The 23,707-nt window shown below is 41.1% G+C and overlaps 1 protein-coding gene across 5 annotated transcripts in view; it reads left to right on the forward strand.

The window, feature by feature from the left end:
- Positions 1–23,707, forward strand: part of NHS (NHS actin remodeling regulator) — a 369,943-nt gene that overhangs the window by 317,415 nt on the left and 28,821 nt on the right. For all 5 annotated transcript variants that reach the window (XM_016943117.3, XM_016943118.3, XM_016943119.3 and 2 more), the window contains exons 2-3: positions 4,128–4,280; positions 8,719–8,852. In XM_016943117.3, coding sequence (XP_016798606.2) covers positions 4,128–4,280; positions 8,719–8,852 — 287 coding nt within the window. The remainder of the gene's footprint in view (positions 1–4,127; positions 4,281–8,718; positions 8,853–23,707) is intronic.

Below are 23,707 nucleotides of genomic sequence, written 5' to 3' on the forward strand. Positions count from 1 at the left end.
GGTACCATGATATTATTAATATAATGCACCTGGCTTAGAACTTGGCATATGGTTGGAGCTTCCCACAAGAGCTTGTAGTCTTAGATGAGGGAAATGATACATCCAAATAAACTTTTTCCTGTTGTGGAGGATAAAAATGACACATAGAGCCTTATTTCCTGTTGTAACCCTTGTCATTATCTTCCCCTTTCTTGGGGAGCAGTAACAGAGGGGAGGAATTGACAAGACAAAGCAAGTGACTGACTCTAGAGAAGTAGATAAAGTAGCGGGAGTGTGCATTAGTGATATGGTTTGGCTATGTCCCCACCCAAATCTCATCTTGAATTGCACCTCCCATAATTCCCAGTGTCATGGGAGGGACCTAGTGGGAGGCAATTGAATCATGGGGGCTGGTTTTTCCAATGTTGTTCTTGTGGTAGTGAATAAATCTCATGAGATCTGATGGTTTTATAAAGGGGAGTTCCCCTGCATATGCTCTCTTTGCCTGCCACCATATAAGACGTGACTTTGCTCCTCTTTTGCCTTCTGCCATGGTTGTGAGGCCTCCCCAACCATGTGGAACTGTGAGCCCATTAAACCTCTTTCCTTTATAAATTACCCAGTCATGGGTATGTCTTTATTAGCAGCATGAGAATGGACAGACTAATACAATTAGTTTTCTATTATTTCTATTATTGCATAGCAAATCATTGCAAACTTAGCACCTTAAAACAACACCTATTTATTATCTTTCAATTTCCATGGGTCAGGAGTCTGGGTATGGGTTGACTGGGTCCTCTGCTCAGGGTTAACTGGGCTGAAATCAAGGTGTCAGCTGGGCTCATCCCATCTCATCTCATCTCATCTTAGGCCCAGAGTTCTCTTTCAAGTTCATTGGTTGATGGCAGAATTCAGTTTCTTGAAGTTGTAGGAGTGAGGCCCTCAGCTCCTAGAGGCCACCTGCCATTCCCTGCCACATGTCCCTCTCCACAACACGACAGTTTGCTTCTTCAAGGCCAATAGGAGAGCATCTCTGTTGCTTTTTGTCTCTTTTAAGTATTAACTCAGGATTATACTCTCTCTTTTGATTAACTCAAGTCGATTGAGTACAGACCATAAAACCCTTTTCGCCTTGTAATGTAACTAAGTCACAGGTTCTTCCCACACTCAAGGGAAGGGGATTATACAGGGTATGTGCACAAGAAGGCAGGAATCTTGGGAATCATCCTAAAATTCTGCCTATCACACAGTGGCCCCTGGACGTATGCAAATAAACAGAGGAAAAACCTTCTTGCTTTGCTTTGTTCCATTTTTATGAGAACAAACATTCCTAGGGCACTAAGCCTGCTATCTTGCATAACTTAGCCATGGTGAGATTGTTAAAAAGGGAGGAAAAGGGAGCATGGTGAACCCGAAGATGCAGGGCAGCCTTACAATGGCAGTGGAGCAGCTCACGAATGAATGGATTCAACTGTGGTTGAACTGTTACTTAAGAAAAGGAATAGATTTTTTAAAGAAGGAAAAAGGGGACAGTTTTCCCTGGAAAAGCTCCATTAGTGGCTGTCTGCCTGCCTCTAGTGGACACATAATACTAGTTAATGCTCTGTGACCAAATGACGTCACTGAGAGCAAAGGCATTAAAGAGTTTTCCTCCTTTCCCTGTCTAAGAGATAGACAGGATGGTGGCAACTGATGAGTGAAATGTTCACCTGCTAATGTGTGGCAGAAATCCGATATAGCTTCTCAATGGAGAAAGAAAAAGATTTTGGAAAGAAAGGTGATGATCCCTGGCCCTGCAGGTTGTCATTGTGAGGGTTGGTTCTTCCCAGGAGCCATGACTAGGCTGCCCATGCTGGAACTCATGCATTACTCTTTGTATCTGTGAATTCACAGTCCCAAGCAGCAGGCAGAGTTTAGCAGCCCAGGAACTCAGCACTGGCTTGCCCAACAAGCACAGCAGAAATGTGTTTAGGGTATCAGCAAAGCATGGGCACCAAAAAATGCTTTTTTTTCAGGTAACTTGATATTTAATATTTAATAATGAGGGAAGAGAATTTGCTGAACATCTTTACACTAATTTTATGATATGCCAATTGATTCTGAAATTTGGGATCACCTACTGCAGAAAGGTGGACATGGAGGAGTGAGGACTACAACCTTTTTGGCGTTCAAGGCCTCTAGAGTCTTGATGCCTGAGACCATCCCTAGGGAACTGTATAATACCAAAATAGGAAAAGTCTGCCAGTGTCATTGCTCCCAAACTATTTCATCCAGGCAGAATCACAGTTAAACCATTTTGCACAAAGCCAGAGAACAAATGCTTTATGAGGGTAGGGATTCCTGTGTGTTTTGTTCTGTGCTGTGTTCCAACACCTAGCACCATGCCTGAGACTAAGAGCTACTTGGGAATGTTCCATGGGTGGATGGATGTTTCCATTTTCAGCAGCGTCTTCCCTTCCCTCATGTTGCCCAACTCCTTTCACTCCTACAAGATCCCAAGGCATCATCAGAAGACATTTTGTGTTTCTCAAACCTGCCTGATGATAAAAATAACTTTTCACGTAATATAGATTACCAGGCCTTTCTTTTGGAAATTCTGATTCAAAGTCTAGGTTGATGCCCAGGAATCTGTGTTTTTGACAAGCACTTCTGATGAGCCTTTTCTTCAGATGAACATTAAGATAAATAGGAGGGGCTCAGGTTTTCCCCACACAAGAATTAAAGAGCCATGGCCACTTGACCTGGTTTCTGAGGGGCTGTCAAAAGTTACCACCCTAAGCCTCTGGTCAGCAGTGCTGAGGGAATGAGGGACTAGAAAAGAGTCTTCTGGTCTACCTCTTAGTCACCTTGGCCCAGCCCTGTATCCTGGCTCCCACCTTCCTGAAAAGACGAGCCTAAGGGAAGGGGTGCTCAGAAGCCCCTCTACTTCTAGGACTGCCCACCTGGCTTCTTGCCCATTCTTTCCACAGACAGGCTTTCTGTTCTGTCCCTTCTCCCAGCTGTCATGAGCACATGAATTCATGGTCCTCTCTGTTGGGTTTGGTAACGACCTCTGCCCCATTGGGTAGGAGTTGACTTTTGCATGCAGGGAGAGCCTGATTTCTCAGTCAATCCCCCATTACTGAACCAGAGTGGAAAGAGATGAGACTGGGAGGTGGGGGGAGTAGGGTGGGCCCAGGACAGGAGTCTGGATCTGGATAGTGTGTCTGGAGGGTAAAGCAGACTGGGCCAATTCATGCCATTCCCGAGGCTGACAGGCTACCCAGGTGCTTGTGAGGTCCTCTTTGCAGCCATTTCTTAGTAAAAATCCTCCTGGTTCCTAACATCTGCTTCCAGCAGAATTTCTGTTTAACTCATGGACAGTTCCATCCTAGGATCCCTGTGTACATGAAGAAGATGAGAGTGAGTTAAATGCTGTGTTTGGGGGAAGGAAGCCTTCCTTCCTTGATCTCTTGGATGAGTTGCAAAAACTCATCTTGCATCTGCAGTTTCCCTCCCTTAATACTCATTACCCCTATGATGGTTTCTTTAATGCGTATGCTCACCCCTGGGTGAAACCAAGGAAGAGCAATGCTTTGAAAGATGACAGGCAATGGAGCCGGTAGGTGTAGGGCATGATAAGGATACCTTGGGGATGGGACCACAAGGGACAGAGGCAGGGCAAGGTATAGGCCAAAGTTCAGGTGGACAGCAGGGGCGGCGTGCAGAACTACAGCTCTGAGGCCCTGCGGCCAGAAGGCTGGAGCTGAGGCAGCCTTTCCATTCATCTCTGAGGCTTTCCTCCACATTTTTCAGAAACAGGACCCCCATCTCCACCCCCAAGCAGGCTAGCCAGGGGCTTGTCAGTGTTGATGAGCGACTGTGCCAAGGGTGAGGAATGAAGGTACGGAGAGGAAATTAGCTAGTCATAGGTAGACGGTTGGTGTCTTGGAGCCTCCCGTGCCTCGGCTCAGGGGCAAAAGTTGTCCCTATCAGTATCATAAATGCCAAACCTTTCTCCGGCCTTGAGTTAGTTCTTAATGTGAATGCAGTAGTCTGGACTTCCACTCCACCCAGACTTTACTCCTGTCCTCTTCCCCACCCCAGGGTTGGCCAAAAGCACAACTTAAAGCCACTGATGGACAACGCCCTGTTTCTTTGTCTTGCAGCCGTCTCCAACCTGGACATCGAGAGTAAGCTGAGTGTGTACTACCGCGCCCCGTGGCACCAGCAGCGCAACATCTTCCTCCCAGCCACAAGGCCACCCTGCGTGGAGGAGCTGCACCGCCACGCCCGGCAGAGCCTGCAAGCCCTGCGCAGAGGTGACAGATCCTGGGCTTGGGGGCTTTTGCGGGAGACAACTCGGAGGTTGTCCCATCCAGGTGTCCTCTGTCCCATCAGCCTCAACACACCCCCTTATTATAGCAAGTACTTTGAAATGCTCCCGTTTCTACCCTGAAATGAAATCCGTGGGTAATATGCCCTACCCATACACATAAGAAAAAATAATATTATGGTCTAAATATGATAATAAAGAGAAATTAAAAGGAAATTATTTATAATAATATCTATTTCAATATGCAAATGCTCGGGCATGACCTCACTAGAAGACATCATGAAGCAGTCAGATGTCTGCACTTGTCAAAAGCAAGTCTGGATTAAGTACAGACCTTCAGAAACTATTCCGAGGGGCAGGAGGGCATGGCCATAAAAACTGGTACATTCAGTATATATTAGATATGGGCAAAAAATAAATACTTTGGATTAGAATGAAAAGGGAATTTGGCTTGACTCATAAATAGGCACTAGGTTTTTCCCCTATAAGAGATTCTGATGGAACATTTAAAATTGTGTGAGACCTGGGACACATTTTCATTGACCATCCTCTGCATTATGGGATGGCTGTCATCTTTGGCTCCCATCCAATCATTGTAACAATTAGAATGATCCCCTAGAGGGCTCTTCTGCTTCTCTTGAGAACCAGTGATCGGTCTAATGCCCCCATTCTTTAGTGGGACACGCGGAGGCCTAGAAAGGTGAGGAAACTTGCTCAGGGTCACACATAGCAGGTTAGGTGTGGTACCAGGACCCAACCTAAGCCTCTGAAATGCCTGCCAGAGCTCTTTTCCTCCTTGCCATACACTGTGTCTCATGGAAATAGATACTGATGTTTACATGTCTCTCACAGCCCTGAGAAAGCTAGAGATAGGCTCATAGCAGTCAAAATAGGAATACAGTTTTTTCTTACACTGGTTGCTTTTCAGTGCCTTAAAACCATTCTAATTAGGACAAGGGGAATAAAAAGTAGCATCATTGTTTTAGAGCCCCCTAAATTGGGTATCAGAAGGGGACATGTCAGCTTTTTTTGGCCTTTAGATTCTTGCTATGGAGATAGATGGTGTCTACACATTCAATGTCTTTCTTCCAAATTCCCTACACTCTTTTAAGAAATGGCATTTTGCAAAAGTATTAAAATGCAAGTAAAATATTTTAATGTCATTATCAAAGTGGAGAAACAAAATGGTGATATTGTTTTCATCTTATTTATTCCACATTTGTATAACTCCTGCCTTTTCCCCTATCCTTATCTTCAATAGTTTGTTGCCTTCAATTATCATCTTTTTTCCCTCCTCATCTTTTTTCCCTTCCTCATCTTTTTTTCCTTTTAATGAAAGAGCTAACCTCCTAATATCCCTAAAGCAATTGTTTCTAAAAATTTTTCTTGGTTATTAGGGGAAGACATTGTGACACTTACAATGAAGAGTGATGATCAGTATCCTGTAGAAGCATCTTTGGCATACTTACCATTCACTTCAATTTTATAGTTGGCTAAGAAGTTCTTTTTTAACTTAAGCCACCTTCTGAAAATCTTTCTTTCCACACTTGCCATTCCTTTGCAGCCTGGATTAGGCACCCTTCCCATAATATCCTGTGCATCCTCCCATCCTGCCACTTAGAATCTTATAATCAACCACTATGGGCCTGTTTTACCAACCAACCACTAATAAGCCATTAATCTATGAGCAACTCAAGGGCAAGGATGATATCTTATTAATTTATTTTATTCAAAGCACTTAGCATGAAGCTGACATATAGTAGGTCCTCAATGAACATTTGTGGAACTGAATCAAGTTTTGCAAAAAACTGGTTGAACATTGAGGGCACAGGATGACTATAAAGGAATCTGATTGTTCTCACCAAATCCTTTCTCAGGTCCCATCATTAGAAATCTTGGGTAACATTAGCCCTTTAGGTATAATTATTTTTATCCCTTTATTTTATTAATAAGTCATCCCTGATTAGGATTTTATGGATTCCACCAGATAACACCAAGCTGCTCGTAAACTATCACATTTCACTGCTTTGTCAGGTTTAGACTTAAAGCAGAACTGAAGAACAGCAAGTGCCAATATCAATTTTCTCTGAACTTCCTCCTGGGGGGCGGTGAGAGAGGGATGTGGGGCCTCCTGGGGTTTGGAAGGAAGACTGTGGAGATGCGTTTTACCCTCCACAGACTGGCTTGTTTTGCGGTTGGCTCAATAGCATATCTTGGGTGTAGTAGTTTTAATAGCACTGCAGAGAGCCATAAACAAGAATTATAGCCATCATGGAATTAAAAACATGCAGTGTAGAATTAAAATTAGAAAGTGACTTTTTTTTAACCTTGTCCAAGAAACACAATAGCATACTGCTGTATTCATCAGCATAATCTGCTTCTGCCATCTGGTGGCCATGAATAATACTGACCTATCAGACAACTGCCATGCTCAGCAAATGCTGCAGTGAGCATCCCTGTAGGTTCTCTATTTGGACAGCTGGAATAGCCTTGCTTCCACCATGAGGGAGTGGATAATGAAACACAGACAAATGAGGCTGTGGTGACAGCAGCTCTGTGCTTCTTTTGGAGGTGAGACTGCAAGGAGAGAGCTGGAGGACCAAGATTAAAACCTAGAAATTGGCTGCCTTCAAGATCTGCTTGATAGCAAACCCCCCAACAAATTTTATTGAAGGCAAGGGAGTGTTGTAGAACCTAAGAGTCAAAAAGCAATAACATATGCTGCCCACAAGGAATCCCTGGTCTAGTGGAGAGACAGACAAGTAACCAGGTAATTTCAATACAGTGATAGGGAGGCTAAGAAGAAATGTACCAAGTCATTTCATAGAGCTTCAGGGAGGGTTTTGTGGAGGAAGTAGCATCTACATGTATTTCAAGTTATTTAGGCTCTGATTACTTTTTTTCCCCCTTAGTAATTCTTTAATGCTCAGAGCCAGTAATGGCTATATGTGATGCTATCATTTATGTTCATAAATCATGGAGAGAGAGATTCATAAGCAACTATAAATAGATAATTATATTTTATATTTCCTTTCCTTTCAAGTTTGAGGCTGCAGCATAAGTTTCATTGGTCTAAGGGAATAAGGAGCAAGATTCCACTGCAGTTTCAGGCTGTAGTGGACTAATGTTCTCCCTACCTCAGCACCAGAAAAAGGTATTATTAGGGAGCCATTAATCTAGCCTGCCTACTCCCAGCCTAGAGCAAAGAAAGATATATGTTTAAGATTGTGTAGGAGGGGAGCGATTGAATGGAAAATTGAGTTGATGTCTCCCTTCCAACTACTCCCCTCCTTTCACTTCTTCCTAACCAGTAACACCTGTAAGCGACTCTTCTGTATGGATTTAAGAATGTAAACACTTTTCCTTGTGTTACCCATTTAGAAAAGCCCACTGTTTGCTTGCATAATGATGGTGGCATTGGAGGTGGGCACTTTAACAAGGAAGACATTTATCTTAAACAGCCTTCTGATAAACATTGACTTTGGAGGCAGTTTAGCAAAGACTACCTACATGGTTTTGAAGACTTTGCTCTGATTGCTTATGGGAGCCAACATTTGTCAGAAGAATCCCAAGCAAAGGGAGATGGGGAATACTATCACATCTTCTCGACACAGACACTACGTTCAGGCAGCGAGGCACACGGACAGCCAAGTCAGACATGGATAGAATCAGAAAGTTCAAGAGTGCTCAGTTCCTAGTTTAGGGGGCAGCACATTGAATGGGGCAAAGAAAATGGAGCCAGCATTGGGCAGGCCTGTCAGAAACAAGTAACAGGACCTAGAAAAGCGCATGGCAGTGAAGGCACCCACCACAGCCCATTCGAAATACAGAGAAATGTAATACATTCTAATTTTAAAAGACTAGACTTTAATGAAAGCATAAATTCACTCTCAGTCACTCAGCAAACATGTGATGTAAATACTCCCAACATGAGTTATTTCCAGGTACCAACAGTTGAAAAATGGACTCACACAAATTCCTGAATATGTAGCAATCAGCTCCCCTGAGCCAGTGACAGCCAGCTCCCGTACCCAGTGGGTGGGCCGGGCAGCTCTGTTTTGTCTGTGCCTACTTTCCACTCCAGTACTGATGGCAGCAAATCTTCCACTATGTTCTCAACTTTTGTTGTTGTTGTTGTTGTTGCTTATGTTGTTTTGAAATAAGTCACACTGAACTCAGAAGTGAGCCCTCTTGTACAGATTATGAGATGGATCCACTGAAATGTATGCATCCAATTTCATATTAATAGTAAGTGAAAGTTCAATTAAAAACCATTCTGAAAATCTTATTTGGTATTCAAATTAGCTAAAGTAATGAAAACTCACTTTTTTTTTTTCACAGCCTTTTGCTAACACTCCCAAGGGGAAAAGAGAAATTGAAAATGCCAAGTGTATTTCAGTATTACTGCTTTTTCTCCTTCTTAGAACATCGGAGCCGGAGCGATCGCCGAGAGCAAAGAGCAGCTGCCCCCCTTTCCATTGCAGCTCCTCCACTGCCAGCCTACCCTCCAGCTCACAGCCAGAGGAGGCGTGAGTTTAAGGACCGTCACTTTTTAACGGTAAGTTTGGTGGCCACCTGCAGCCCTATGCTTGCTGCTGAGGAAACATCAGTTTGTCTGGGAGTCAGTTTCCTGCCTCCCAGTGAGAGAGGCTGGGCTGGCTAAGAGCTCAAATCATGGGCATTTGGGAACAAATTAATTTCCCTTCCTTTCATTCCTGAAAGAAACGCCTCTTTTTTGGAATACAGACATATTTTTTAGTTAACTGGTAGCACAATGCAGTAAAGCAAGAATAATTACAGACTAAAATCAGGAAAAAAAATACATACTTCAAACCTCGGTTCTTCTGCTTGCAAGCTGAAGGATTCAGGATAGGTTACTTATGTTCTTTGCCCTCAGTTCCCTCATCTGTAATATAGGGATATTAATAGTACCTGGTTTATAGGGCTAGAGGATTAAATGAGATAAGGCATGTAAAGTGCTTAGCCCAATGACTGACTGATACAGAGTAAGACCTCAAGAAATGTTAACCACAGCTGCCACTACTGTTATTACTGGTAAAGTGACAGCATGGCTGACTTGGTGGGGTGATCTGGTAAAGAACTTAAGTGATACGAAAAATTACCATTCGAAGAGTAATCATGTCATCATTTCATGCTTTCCCATTCTCCAAAGGAGCCTAGTTCTCCAGGGTAACTTAATACCATGGTGACGTCATCGCCTCTGGGGCTTTCAGCCCTGACCAGATGGATGTGGCTGTAACTCGGCCCAAGCCCTCAAGCATGGGTCACAGATGATGAAGCTGAGCCCATCTCAAAACACCTGCAAATACTATCAGCAGCCACTACAAACACATCACCGCAGATGTGCCTTCTGGGGCCTCAGTGGGGACAACTGAGCACTTTGTGCCTCTGAGCAGGCATCATTGAAGTGAGGGACTATGGCTTTTGTGACCAAATCAGCCCACACTGCCTGTCTGAATGTCTGCATTCCTGCTGTCTTGTCATTCTGGTTCAAGACCCAAAGTCTAAAGAAGTTACAATAGTGTGGGTACGAGTTAAGGTTTTTATTAGAAATTAAAATTGCGTGTATGACTCTAAATTGTGCACTCTTACGGCTTTTACAATATGCAAGAGAGATGCAAAATATTTGGGTCACATGGTGCCAAATATCCAGCCAAAAACAGACTTTATCTAAATGAACCCACATGATATAACATCCAGATAAGACCTTGAGTGATAATGGACAAAATATAAAAACATTTTTCCTATTTGTAGCTGGACTGCAGGCAGGTCCTTCAGTGCTCATCAAGTGCACACTGAGCGCCATGTCGCACTTACTACATTGCTGCACTGCAGCCCAAGGATAAGAAAAGGAGACAAGGGCCTCTTAGGGCTTTCTAGTTCTTCAGATAGAGCAGTTTCACATGCTAGTGATTTGTCCTAAAGCAGAAGTTCTTAAGCAGCTCAAATCTGCTTGCTGAGGCATTTGCTTTTAATGAGGCATTTTCTGCATAAAAATGCTAAAATATTTTCCCATTCATTATAACATGTTTTATGGCTAATTAAGTTGGTTTTCTTGGAAGGGGGAGGTGAAAGAGAAGAATTTTGAGCATTTACAGAAATTACATAAAAATATAACCCTTTCTCATGATCTGCATAATTTTTAATAATGTCTAAATACTAAAGTAAGACTATAGGAAAAGGCTTAAAATGACGAATAGCAACGAGAGTACATCATTTACTTACCCAACAAACATCAATAAGAGAAGACTATGGATTACACTTAGGTAAACTTCAGTAAGTTTGTCCATCCCAAATGATAATACTTAGTATTTCTAAGTAATTTTAACTGTTTTATTTGTTCAAGAGTTTGGGTCACTACAAGGATTAGAAGATTTTCATTTGAGTTATATCCCTTAGGCCTGGATAGAACATAGTTCAAGCTTACAAGACTGTATATTGCTGAAAGACAAATGGCTGCAGGTATAGAGACAGGAAATTTGTAGTCAAATTGCTGGATAGACACATTTTCTTAGACAACTCTCCTTTCATGTTTGAGATTTGGTGAAGCCATGCTTTTCTTCCTTTAAGAAAGCATTCATAATGAGATTGATATACAGTCTTCTGCAACTCTGCAGGCTATTGTACTGTACCTTGGTCATTAATGGCATGGACCATGAAGCTAAACTGCCTGACTTTGAATACCAGCTCTACCACTTGCGAGCTGTATGACCCTGGCAAGTTAGTCATTTCAGTGTCTTGGGGATAGAAGTAGATAGTACCTCATAGCCTTGGCATGAGAATTGAACGTGGTAATACATGTAAACAGTACCTCATACATAAGCACTACATAAACATCAGATGTTATTATTATTATTAGCCAATCAATTCCCTGAAGTATCTATAATATGGTGATAAGATCATAGGTCCAACCATGTTTAAATCCCAGCACTACAACTTTTTGGATGTGTGACTTGGAAAAAGCTATTGTATCTTTCTGACTCCCAGTCTCTTTATCTGTAAAATGGGGATAATATCAACTTTACAAGGTTGTTAAGGAGGCTAAATATGATGTTTTAGAAATAAGATTAAACTATGTATATGTATTTGTGCAAGTGCCTAGCACAGTGCCTAAAATACCTGAATGTGGGTCTATATTCAAAATCGTTTACAATAAAATTCTTACCATCAAATGAAAAGCCTATAACATATACTCACATATAAGACTAGAGGAAGTATAAATTGTTACACTCTTTCTAGAGGGCAAAACTCTAAATATTCATAACTTTGATCCAGCAATTTTACATCTAGGAATTCACCCCAAGGCAATAATCAGTGTATGCAAAGATTTATTCACTAGGGTGTTCATCAAAGCACTGTTTACAATGGGAAAGTTAATCACAAATATCCCAAATGTCTAACAATAGGGACTTAGTTTAATGAATACTAATATAACTATAGGATAGAATACAATATCAAAAATAGTGTTAGAGAAGAATATTTAATGACATGGGAAAATGTATACTTTATTATCAGGGATTTTTACATAGTTTATAAATTTGTGTATAGTATAATCTCAAAAAATGTCAACGAGTGTATATGTATGTGTACATATACATACGCATAGGGGGAAAAGGCTGGAAGGTTGTATATCTGTGATTCCCAAACTGTGTGCTGAGGTGCCTTAGGGCACTGCAGTGAACTCCTAAGGGTGCCGTGGGATATTTTAAAATTTCAAGGGACAAAGTGTCATCTGTCTGGTGGCATCTGGTGATGGCTCCAAAGTAACCTCAAGAGAGGATGCTTGGTTTCTTGACATTTAATTTGTACCAAAAGTTCTCCAGGGGGAACTCACAGGAAACAGGACAAGCCAATTTAGCATAAAACCCTAAACCCTTTGTTAGCTGAAAATTCAAGGAGTATCTCTAATTAAAGCCCATCTAAGAGTCCTTACTTATCAAGGGTGGCAAAGGAGGTCATTTCAGGGAAAGGCTTCCTTAAAAAAAAAAGGGGGGGGGGGTATCTATTCCATCCTGCTGGATTTTGAAATTCTATAGCCAGAGATTAGTTTAAGATCATTTATTTGGGACACGAAGTTACTGTGGACCTGAGCTACAGAGAAGAGATCGAAACAAATGTCACGAAATCAACACTTGCACATAGCATCTCAACCTTTTCTTTAATGCACCACAGAAACTACAGCTTTAGGCTGGTAAAGGATCTGAAGAGTTATCTGGGCCTAGCTAGGAACCAAATGTAAAAAGTTTGTAGTAAAAATGTTCCCAAGGGCAATATGAAAGAGAAATTGCCTGGGATCAACTTCTGTCCACATGAACTCTTGGCTGCAGACTGACTTGTTAAGTGTCAGAATACTGATTATTTAGGGAAAGGTAGGGAGAGGAAAGGGTTCCCGGAGAGGTGTGTTTGTGTACTAAACAAAAACCCAGTTACTGAAAGTCATTTGCCTCCAGGCAGAATTTCTGGGGAATTTTTCTACCTTGTCTAGGCTGTGGTCAAATTGAGAATGGCAAATGTGTATCAAAACAGGAGCGTTTGCCAGAGCTGTAACAGGTAGCCTGTTCCCTGCAAATCCAACCATGTGTTTTCACTCTTGGTACTAACCATTAGAAGTAGTCTACACAGCCTTTCTTTGGTAAGAAACAATACTTTTATGTGCTCAAAAACTATTAGACTTAGACTTACAGTGCTGATGGCTGGGAAGTAGCCTGTTTGAGGCAATTGAATATATAGGTTTTTTGGTGGATCGAAATATACACTGAGACTCCCAGGTAGCTGACTATAATGGTGATACCCTAGGTCCCCATCTCCCATTATTTCCTCCAAAAATGATATAGAACAAGAAGGGAAAAATAAAACTACACAGAAAAACACACCATCAGCATAACTTGAGGACAGAGAATTCCCAAACATCAAATTGACTGTTAAGTAAAAGGGAGAAAACACCAAGTCTCAGCATATTTCCTCCTGTTACAAGGTGAGGGAGGGCAGATTCAGAAAGCTACATGGAAGAAATGAACTAGCAGTGGGTCCTAAGATTGATCTAAAACCACCACCAGAAAAATTGTCTGCCCTAAGTCTGAAAAATACTACAAATTTTTTCAGATAGACACAAACTACAAAAAAGGGCCTAAAAGTATGCATATTTTACAGGAGCAGTTTTCTCTATATAAAGCTTCTGGGGGAGACAAAAGACAGGAAGGGAAATCTGCCCTTCAGCAATTGGGAGTGAAGAAGAAAAGAGGCAAAAAGGAAATTTCTAGGACCCTGCAAGACAAAATAAAACCAAAAAATTCAAGGACACGCAGGAGTTGTGTGTGTCCTTCAACTCCTGCCTCACCACCAAAACAAACAAATACACTAAAATATTTGAACTTCAACAAACTGACAGAAGATGGTGCCATTAAACTAGGGATCTTGTGAAACACACCAAAGCCACACAAATGAGTAAGAGATAGATTAGCAGATCCACATAGAGTGATTGCAAAAGATCAATGAAAGAATATATGAAGCAAGGGTTTTATGTCCAACCATGCTGTTCATCAAGTATAGAAAAGCAATTTTCAACATACAGGAACTTAGAGAATTTTGCACCCATGAGTCCTTTATGAGGCATCTACCACAGGACAAGCTTCATCCAACCAAGGGATAATTGGGGAAATGTCAGCAAAAGGATGGGTAGCATACATTTTAATACATGTAAATGTAGATCTAAAACTAAAAGTACAGTGGAGATGAAGATAGAAAACTAAGGTGCAATTTTAAATGTTGTGACAACAGAGAATGATACAACTAAAAATGAGAGAAGGGAGAGGTAAAGAAGAAAATAGAATAAGCTAATTGATCACTGTCTAGGCAATAAGTGGCTGTTAAAGGATACCAATAAGAACTAGTTAACCAGATAGTAAAGGCTTGAATAATAAAACAGAGGACTAAGGACATTAAAATGGTATAAGAACAAAGAAGACTACTAGCAAAAAAAAAAAAAAAAAACAAATCTTCCTAAATACCAAAAAATGGTTTTATATAAACAGAGAAGACAACACATCTTACAGAGGAAGAAACATAACAAATATAACAAAATACACATAATTATAACATTTATCAGAGTTTAGTCATATCAATGAATATGAGTGAGCTTAATTTGCCTATTTAAAAACTTTTCAATTTGGCTCACAAAGCAAACCCACCTATATGCTCTATACATTAAACACACACAAGATTTTTATTTATTAATTAGGTCCTGATTATTTGAAAAAACATGACCAAGAAAAAGAGAGAGAAAACACAAATAAAATAAGCAATGACAGGAAAAAATACCGCTGAAACAAAAGAAATTTTAAAAATTATAAGAGACTATTTTGCAGACCTCTGTGCAAATAAATTTGAAAACCTAGATGAAATGGATAATTTCCTAGAAGAATAAAAATTGCCAGAATTGGCGTCATTAGAATTGGTAAGCTTAAACAGACTGATTTCCATGGGAGAACCAGAAGAAGTTATTAAGGAGCCATGCCACTAAAAAACATCAGGCCTAGATGGTTTCCCAGAGGAATTCTACTAAACCTTCAAAGTCCAGATGTTCCCAATGCTCTATAAATTGTTTACAAACATTGAAAATGAAGCAAAACTTCCCTATTTCTTTTATGAAGCAAGTATAACATTGACACCTAAACTGATAAAGACAGTCAGACCAATATCACTCATGATTATTGATTCAAAAATACTAAATTCAACATTAGCAAACAGAATATAACATCATATTATATTAGGAGATTAATATACTGTGACCAGTGGGATTTATTCTAGGAATGGAAGGTTGGTTCAATATTAGGAAATCTTTAGTATCATATATCATATTAACAGATCTAGGAGGGGAAAACCCATATGGTTAGCTCCTTGGATACTGGCTAAGCCTTAAACAAAATTCAATATCTATTTTTAATTAGAAATGCCCCTAATGTTTCCATACATATGTATATATGTATGTATATATATCTAATGTTAGAGAAAACCCCATTTACAGCAATAACAAAGAAGACCAAATACTTAGGAATTAATTTACCAGAAATGTGTAAAACTTATATGAGAAAAACTTTAAAGCACTCCTTAAAGACACAACATTAGACTTTTTCAAATAGAAAGACATCCCCTGTTCTTGGATAGAATGATTCAACACTACAAACAAATCAGTTCTCTCTAAGTTACTTAATAAGTTTAACACAATTTCAATAAAAATACCAATAAGCTTTATTTTATGGAGTTAGATACTTATGGGAAAACAAACATATAAGACTAGCCAGGAAAACACTGAAAAAGGAAACCTAGCCCTACCAGACATTAAGATATAGTTAAAGCCTCTATAATTACAATATTGTGGTATTGGCACATGAATAGACAGATATATCAGTAGAATAAAACACAAAGTCCAGAAAGAGACCAGAGTATATATAAAAACATTCAATAAAGGCAACATCACAAATAACTGAGGCAAGAGATGGAGTTTTTTAATGATGCTGGAACAACTGCATAGCCATTTGGTGAAAGGAAAAATTTGATCAGTGTTTCTCAACCTCAGCACTGTTGACATTTTGGGCCAAACAATTTTTTGTTGTGGGGACCATCTTGTGCATTGTGCAATGTTTGCCAGCATCCTTAGCCCCTCCCCTCACTTGTGACAACTCAAAATGTCTCCAGACACTGCACTATGTTCCCTGAGGGGATAAAATCACCTCTAGTTAAAAATCATTTAATGGGATGCATACTACCATACACAACAGTAAACTCCAAATGGATCAGGGACCTAAACCTAAAAAATGAAACCACACAAGTACTAGAAGAAAATATGCATGAACTATTCTTTGACTTCAGTCCAGGGAAACACTTTCTAACTTTGGCTAAAAATACAGAGGAAAGAAAAGAAAAAAGAAAAGATTGATGCATTTAAACAGTAAACATTTTTGCATGCCCAAACACCATAAAGGAAATCAAAAGACAACTGAAAAACTGGGAGAAGATATGTGCAACAGAAAAAGGGCTAATACCTCTAATTGATAAATACCTCTTAAAAACTGAGGGATAAAGAAAAGAGCAAAACCTTGGAAGAAAAATTGAGGAAAAGATGTGAACAGACAATTCAGAAAAAAATATAGGCATGTTTTTTCAACTGAAGAAAAATTGTTCAAGCTCACTCTCAATTAGAAATGCAGGCCAGAGCATTATGCAGCCTGTAATCCCAGCATTTTGGGAGGCTCAGGTGGGAGGATCACTTGAGCCCAGGAGTTTGAGACCAGCCTGGGTAACATGGTGAAACCCCGTCTCTACAAAAAAATACAAAAATTAGCTGGGCCTGATGGTGCATGCCTGTAGTCCCAGCTACTCAGGAGGCTGAGGTGGGAGGATCACTTGAGCTTGGGGAGGTTGAGGCTGCAGTGAGCTGTGATCACACCACTGCACTCCAGCCTGGGTGACAGAGGAGACTGTCTCAAAAAAAAAAAAAAAGAAAAGAAAAAAAAGAAATGCAAACAACACTGAGATTCCACGTATTACCTATTAGACTGACAAAAATTAAACAATGTAACAATGTATTCTGTTAGTGAAACTGGAGAAACAAGCACTCTCATACATTGCTGGTGGAAATTCAAACGTGGTCCAACCTAACTGAGGGCAATTTGGCAATATCTAACCAAACTACATACGCACTTACCTTTTGCTTCTGCAATTCTACTAAAGATACACCTCCAGTAATACAAAAAGCTTATTTTTTTCAGCATTGCTAACAATTACAAGATGTTGGAAACAACCCAAATACCTATACATAGAAGAGTGATGGAGTAAAAGAAGCAGGAAGACCTTTATGAACTGATAAGGAGTGATTTCTAAGGCATACTCTTAACTGAAAAAGGCAAAGCCCAAAAAAGTGCCTACAGTATGCTACCCTTCATGTTAGAAAGAAGGGTATATAGTCATATAGCACATAATAATGTTTCTGTCAACAACAGACTGCATATAGTCTGTTGGGCCCATAAAATTATAATGTCATATTTTTGCTGTACCTTTTCTATGTTTACCTGTGTTTAGATATACAAATACTTCACATTGTTTTACAATTACCTACTGTATTCAGTACAGTAACATGCCACACAGATTTGTAGCCTAGGAGCAATAGGCTCTACCATATAGCCTAGGTATGTAGTAGGCTGTACCTTCTAGGTTTGTGTAAATACACTCTAAGATGTTTGCACAAGAAAATTGCCTGAGGACGTATTTCTCAGAATGTATCCCAGTCATAAGTGATCTATAACTATATAAGAAAATATACAAGTAGCCACTTATTTGCATAAAAGAAAGAGTCCATTCTGCTGTGACACAACATATGCATCCCTAAAAATCTCCACACTGTACAAAATTGCACAATAAAAAACAAAGGGCTTATGGAGAAAATGGGAGTTAGGGGCACAACATTCAAAAATTTCTTCCAATGACAACACACACAGACACACACACACACACACACACACACAAAAATAGGAACCTAATAAAATACAATAGCACAGTTATACACATTGTGAATGGTTAAAAATACACAAATACTGCAATAAATTGGCACTTCACCCAGAAAAAGTCCTGGGAGTGCCTAGGGATTGGGCAACAGAAGGGCCACAGCTTGTGAGTTACTGGGAAGGACTGGAAGGAAGGTTACCTGAAACCGGAGGGAAGGTCATAACACCAGGTGTGGGCAGGTGTGGCTCCTAATATGTGGAGTGAACTGAGGTGGCTGGTAGATATTTGATATGTGTGTGTGTTATGTACTCTTATGCAGCTCAGTTCAGCTGTGTGCAGTTGCTGTGTTCATCTAGAGAGTCTCACGTTATGCTCAAATGTGAATACTTAAGATATCTTAGGTATTCAAGTGATACCTAAGGTATCAATCACATTGGAACAATCAATCACATTGGAACAAATTTGAATCAATATCAATCACATTGATATCGATCACAGTGGAACAAACTTGAATTTTCAAAACATGCGTTATAATGAAATTGACTGTACAGGAAGGAAAAACCAGAAATAAATGAGATGGATTTCCCTACGGGGGATGAGTGGGAGTGGGGTAGAAAGAATGGGAGGATGGGATGGTGGTGGCAGGTTCAAGGGGGATGGCATTTCTCTGAGTATATTTTTTGGGTTATAGCTCAGGTAATGTTTTATATATCCCCCCATAAATAAATAATTATCATCAACCAGGATGTGAGGAGAACCCCAAATGGAAAACAAACAGCACCAAATAAACCTAACTACATTACAAATGAATAACAACCACCCTGAAAGAGGTGGGGAAGAAAATAGCTAACCTTTAATAACTTTGGAAAGCAGTATTTTTGTTTCATTTTAACCACAAATATTTATTGATAGATTAATGAGTATAATTTTAAATGGAACAGTAAGGCATAACTGTGGATTAAAACACCTTGCTTCATGCCTGTAATCCCAGCACTTTAGGAGGCCGAGGCAGGCGGATCACTTGAGGTCAGGAGTTTGTTCGAGACCAGCCTGGCCAACACGGTGAAACCCCATCTCTATTAAAAATACAAAATTAGCCAGGTGTGGTGGCAGGTGCCCATTAATCCCAGCTGCTTAGGAGGCTGAGGCAGGAGAATCGCTGGAACCTGGGAAGCAGAGGTTGCAGTGAGCCGAGATTGCACCACTGCACTCCAGCCTAAGTGACAGAGTGAGACTGTCTCAAAACGAAAACAAAAACATCTTGCTATACAACCAAAAGGGGAAAGTCATACACTTAGGAATTTTAAATATGCAAGTCAAAGAGCCTTTCAGGTACCCCACAGATGACTATCAGATAATTCTTCCCTTTTATACAACTCCTATATTATATCACTTGATCACAAAGTTAAAATTTTACTTTAAAAGGAATCCCTCATTCATTCACACTTGAGTCATCCCACCTGGCCACTCCCCTGCTTCCCACCCCTTCCCCATCCCTTTAAGGTGGTATTCTTTAGCCATTCCCTTCCTGAATAATTGTGTGGGTCAGGCACGGTGGCTCATACCTGTAATCCCAACACTTTGGGAGGCTGAGGCTGGTGGATCACTTGAGCTCAGGAGTTTGAGACCAGCCTGGGCAACATTGTGAGACCTCTATCTATAAGAAAAATAAAAAAAGAAAGCAAGGAAGGAAAGAAAAGAAAAAATAGTCAGGCATAGTGGCGCACACCTGTAGTCCCAGCTACTAGGGAGGCTGAGGTGGAAGGATCACTTGAGCCCAGGAGGCAAAGGCTGCAGTGAGCTGAGATCCTGCCACTGCACTCCAGCCTGGGTGATAGAGCAAAACTGTGTCTCAAAAACATAATAAAAAGAAGAATTGTGTGTCCGTTTTCCTTCTTAAGCAAGGAAGCAAGCAAACAAGTAAGCAATGAGTCAGAGAAAGTCCACCAAGGGCAGATTTATGAATGAAGAGACTTACACAGACAGATGTTAGGATGACAGCAACCTGATTACTTGATTCAGTGAAGTCTAAACTAAGCTGACTCTAGCAAAGAAGCTGCACTGGCTTGCTCAGAGGCCTATCATTCCACCTCAGATTGGCCACAAATGCGAGACTCCATGTTTCTAAGGGATTAGCAGTGGTCTACATGAGAAGCCAGGAAGCCAATATAACCAGGCAGCTGATGCTACAATACATTTGATGCTTTAGATCTCCATTAGGAGCTGACTATAGCTTCCAGCATAATCATTTGCCACATGTAAAATCCTTCAAGATACTGAGGACAATCTTTAAATCTCAGATAGGATCAATTAGGAATTTCCTTAACAGTAATCTATTTGAAAATGTGAAGTGGAAAGCATTCCAGTGCACATAACATTGAGGCATAAACCATGCTGCAGAGGTGTGAATGCAGGAGGCTCAATAGAGTGCCCAGCCTCCTTGTTCAAAAAGCCATGAGAAAGCCCCCAGGCATATTGTCAGAGCAGCCATTGTGGTGGCAATGGTGTCCCCAAACTAAGCAAATCAGCAGGCATATGGCTATTTTCTGAAGAACCAACACTGCACTAACAAGAGTAGCCATGTAGATATGTGTGTGGAGAATCACAGGCCAGAGAGAGAGAATGACCTGGGCAAGCCACCTAGAACACTTGGTTGTACACCTCATGCCTTTCAAGAAGAGCATCTCCACTAGGTGCAGTGGCACGTGCCTGCAGTCCCAGCTACTTGGGAGGCTGATGCAGGAGGATCACTTGAGCCCAGGAGTTGGAGGCTGCAGTGAGCCATGATGGCACCATTGCACTCCAGCCTGGGTGACAGAGTGAGACTCTATCTCTAAAAAAAATTTAAAAATTAAAAAAAGATTTTTTTTTTTGAGATGGAGTCTCACTCTGTCACCCAGGCTGGATGGAGTGCAGTGGTGCGATCTCGACTTACTGCAAGCTCTGCCTCCCGGGTTCACGCCATTCTCCTGCCTCAGCCTCCCGAGTAGCTGGGATTACAGTTACGCGCCACCACGCCCGGCTAATTTTTTGTATTTTTAGTAGATGGGGTTTCACCATTTTAACCAGGCTGGTCTCAATCTCCTGACCTCGTGATCCACCCGCCTCAGCCTCCCAAAATGCTGGGATTACAGGCGTGAGCCGCCACGCCCGGCCAAAATTTTTTAAAAGAAAAGCATCTCCATCAAGCAGACCTTTGATGACTGACTGGGCAGAATGGAGGGGACTAAGAGATGGTCACATTCTTCTGAGAGAAGTGTTGGTTCCTGAAAAGCTCCCAGAGAGACAACATCCCAGAGGCCCATTTATGAGTGAAGGTAAATAAAAACTTCCAGACCACAGAACTTTCTTGCCAAGTCAGAAATATATTCAATAGGCACAGCTTGGGGTGCCACGTGGAACAGAGGGAATTTGGGGGGTTAATAAAAATCAGGGAGACTAAAAGACCAAGTGCAGTTGCTGCATTCACACCCCTGTTGGGTGACAGAAGCAGGAAGCAAAGGACATATGGACAAGATTGAAGGAGCATGCGGAAGCCTACAGTCTAGTCCAGTGAAAGAGCTTGGCCTGGTTCCCCCTCTCACTTTCTCAGACTGGATGGATATGTGGCGTCAGCAGCAGAAGAGTGGAGATAACATTTAGAAATGGAGAACCAGTGAATTCAGGCTGAAGAGAAATAGACTGGGTGTACTATTCCGTAATGCCCTGTTTGCATCAAAGGCAGGCTTGTGTTGACCGAGCACATCTGGAGTCGTCATGCATCAATAGTAGCATTTTGGGAGACGGGGCATGATGGGGTAGAGGTGGGGCTGTTGGACAGGAGGACTCTCAAGTTCCAGTTGTTAAATACTAAAGAGGATGGAACAGTTTAGTCTCAGTTCTTCAGTCAAGAAATCAGATGTTCATTTTCTGTTCTATGTCCACCTTCTCCAAAAACTTAAAACATCCTGTGAAAGATATTGCATCATCCCCATCCCAGTTAGCCTCCTGGATGGTTCTGTCTGTGATGATGCCCAGTCGCTCATCTGAGTTATTCCCTCTGACCATTATGCATAGCTCCTGTAACAGCTCACTGCAGGAGATGTTGTCTAACATCTATCCAAATCATATAATTAAAAAGCAAAGTGAAGTTTGCTGCTTCAGCTGTCAAGTGGTTCTGGTCCATTCACATCTTTGCTCCTTTCGTAATCATCAATGGGTCAGAAATGAGCCAAGGTTCTTATGAATCCACAGAAGTTCAGCTGGTCCTCCCCATCTTAACCAAGTGACCAAAGTTAATATCACCAGTAAGAGAACACACCTGTACATGGACCTCCTGATGTGATGCATTGAGATAACACTTCTGTGAGAGACCCTTGTCAAAAAATATGTTGCCTCAATCTAATCATGAGAAAACATCTGACAAACCCCAATTGAAGGACATTCTATAAAATAATTGACCAGTACTCTTTGAAAATGTTAAGGTCATGAAAAACAAAGACTCACGCCTGTAATCCCAACACTTTGGGAGGCTGAAGTGGGAAGATTGGCTGAGCTCAGGAATTTGAGACCAGCCTGGGCAACATAGCAAGACCTCACTCTACAAAAAAAAATTTTTTTAATTAGCCAGGTGTGGTGGTGCATGCCTGCGGTCCCAGCTACTTAGAAGGTGGAGGTGGGAGGATTGCTTCAGACTGGGAGGTCGAGGCTACAGTGAGCCATGATTGCACCACTGCACTTCCGCCTGGATGACAGGGCAAGACTGTCTCAAAAACAAAACAAAACAAACAAAACAAATTGAAGGGGACTGAGGAAATTTGACAACTGAATGCAATGTGCAATCCTGGACTGGATCCTGGTTGAGGAAAAAGGCATCAATGGGAAAACTGACAAAATTTAAATAAGGTTAATAGATTAGTTAATAGTATTTATCAATGCTAATGACCTGGTTTCAACAGATATACTATGGCTATGTAAGCTTTTCCATTAGGAAAAGCTGGGTAATGAGTAATGGGAACACTGTGCTATTTTTACAACTTTTCTTTAAGTCTAAATTATTTCAAAATAGAAACACACACACACACACACAGTTGGCGCCATGGACATTTCACAGTTTCTGGGTTGGCACTTACACCGCTAGTGCTTCTGATGGATATATGACTTCAGGTGAAGGTGAGTTCACCCAAGAAATGCTTAGTGCAGAGCTTCTTTAGTTTATATAACAAAATCTAGAAGATCACAGAGAATCTGATATAAGGTGATTAAAAGCTGTCATGGTATTGAGCACTTTGGCTCCACGCACACTGTCATAGCATAGATTCCCATTTCAGACTATGGAGTCAGTTAGCCATAGCAGTTCACCCTCACCCGCTGCTGAATGGAATGTTCAGCTCATTGGTTCTCATCAGTCATGTCTCTCAGTCCAGGCCTGGATCTGCAAATACTTGGGACATGCACTTGCTCTTCTCTTTCGCAAGCCTAAGGCAGACATTCCTATTCAATTACAGCACTGTTTTCCACTGAGTCCACACAGCCACTACTCACCAGGGTTAGCACTTGAGTTGAAACATCTCCTTTTTCTGCTTTCACCCTGCAGTAGAGTCCATGAGGACCCTTGAAGCCCAAGTCCTTGCTTAGATTCTGATATCTGGACAGATAGGCAAGGAGGTCACCCTTCCTTAAATGTAGTGGGATGCCAGCAGTCTCAACAAGTTTTCCTCTCCAAGCCTCATCAGAATGATCGAGGGGTGGGATATCTGATGGTCTCTATGGCAGTGGATGAAGACACTTGGTATGAGACGGAGCCCCTATGGCAAAAGTTGATTTGGTTTCAGAGGAACACTAAGACCTAAATTCTCATCATCAGGATCAACAGTGAATTCATTTCAACATATTGCCTTTACAGTTGTATTG

This window comes from Pan troglodytes, chromosome X, assembly GCF_028858775.2.
Source record: "Pan troglodytes isolate AG18354 chromosome X, NHGRI_mPanTro3-v2.0_pri, whole genome shotgun sequence".
NCBI classification, from domain to species: domain Eukaryota; kingdom Metazoa; phylum Chordata; class Mammalia; order Primates; family Hominidae; genus Pan; species Pan troglodytes.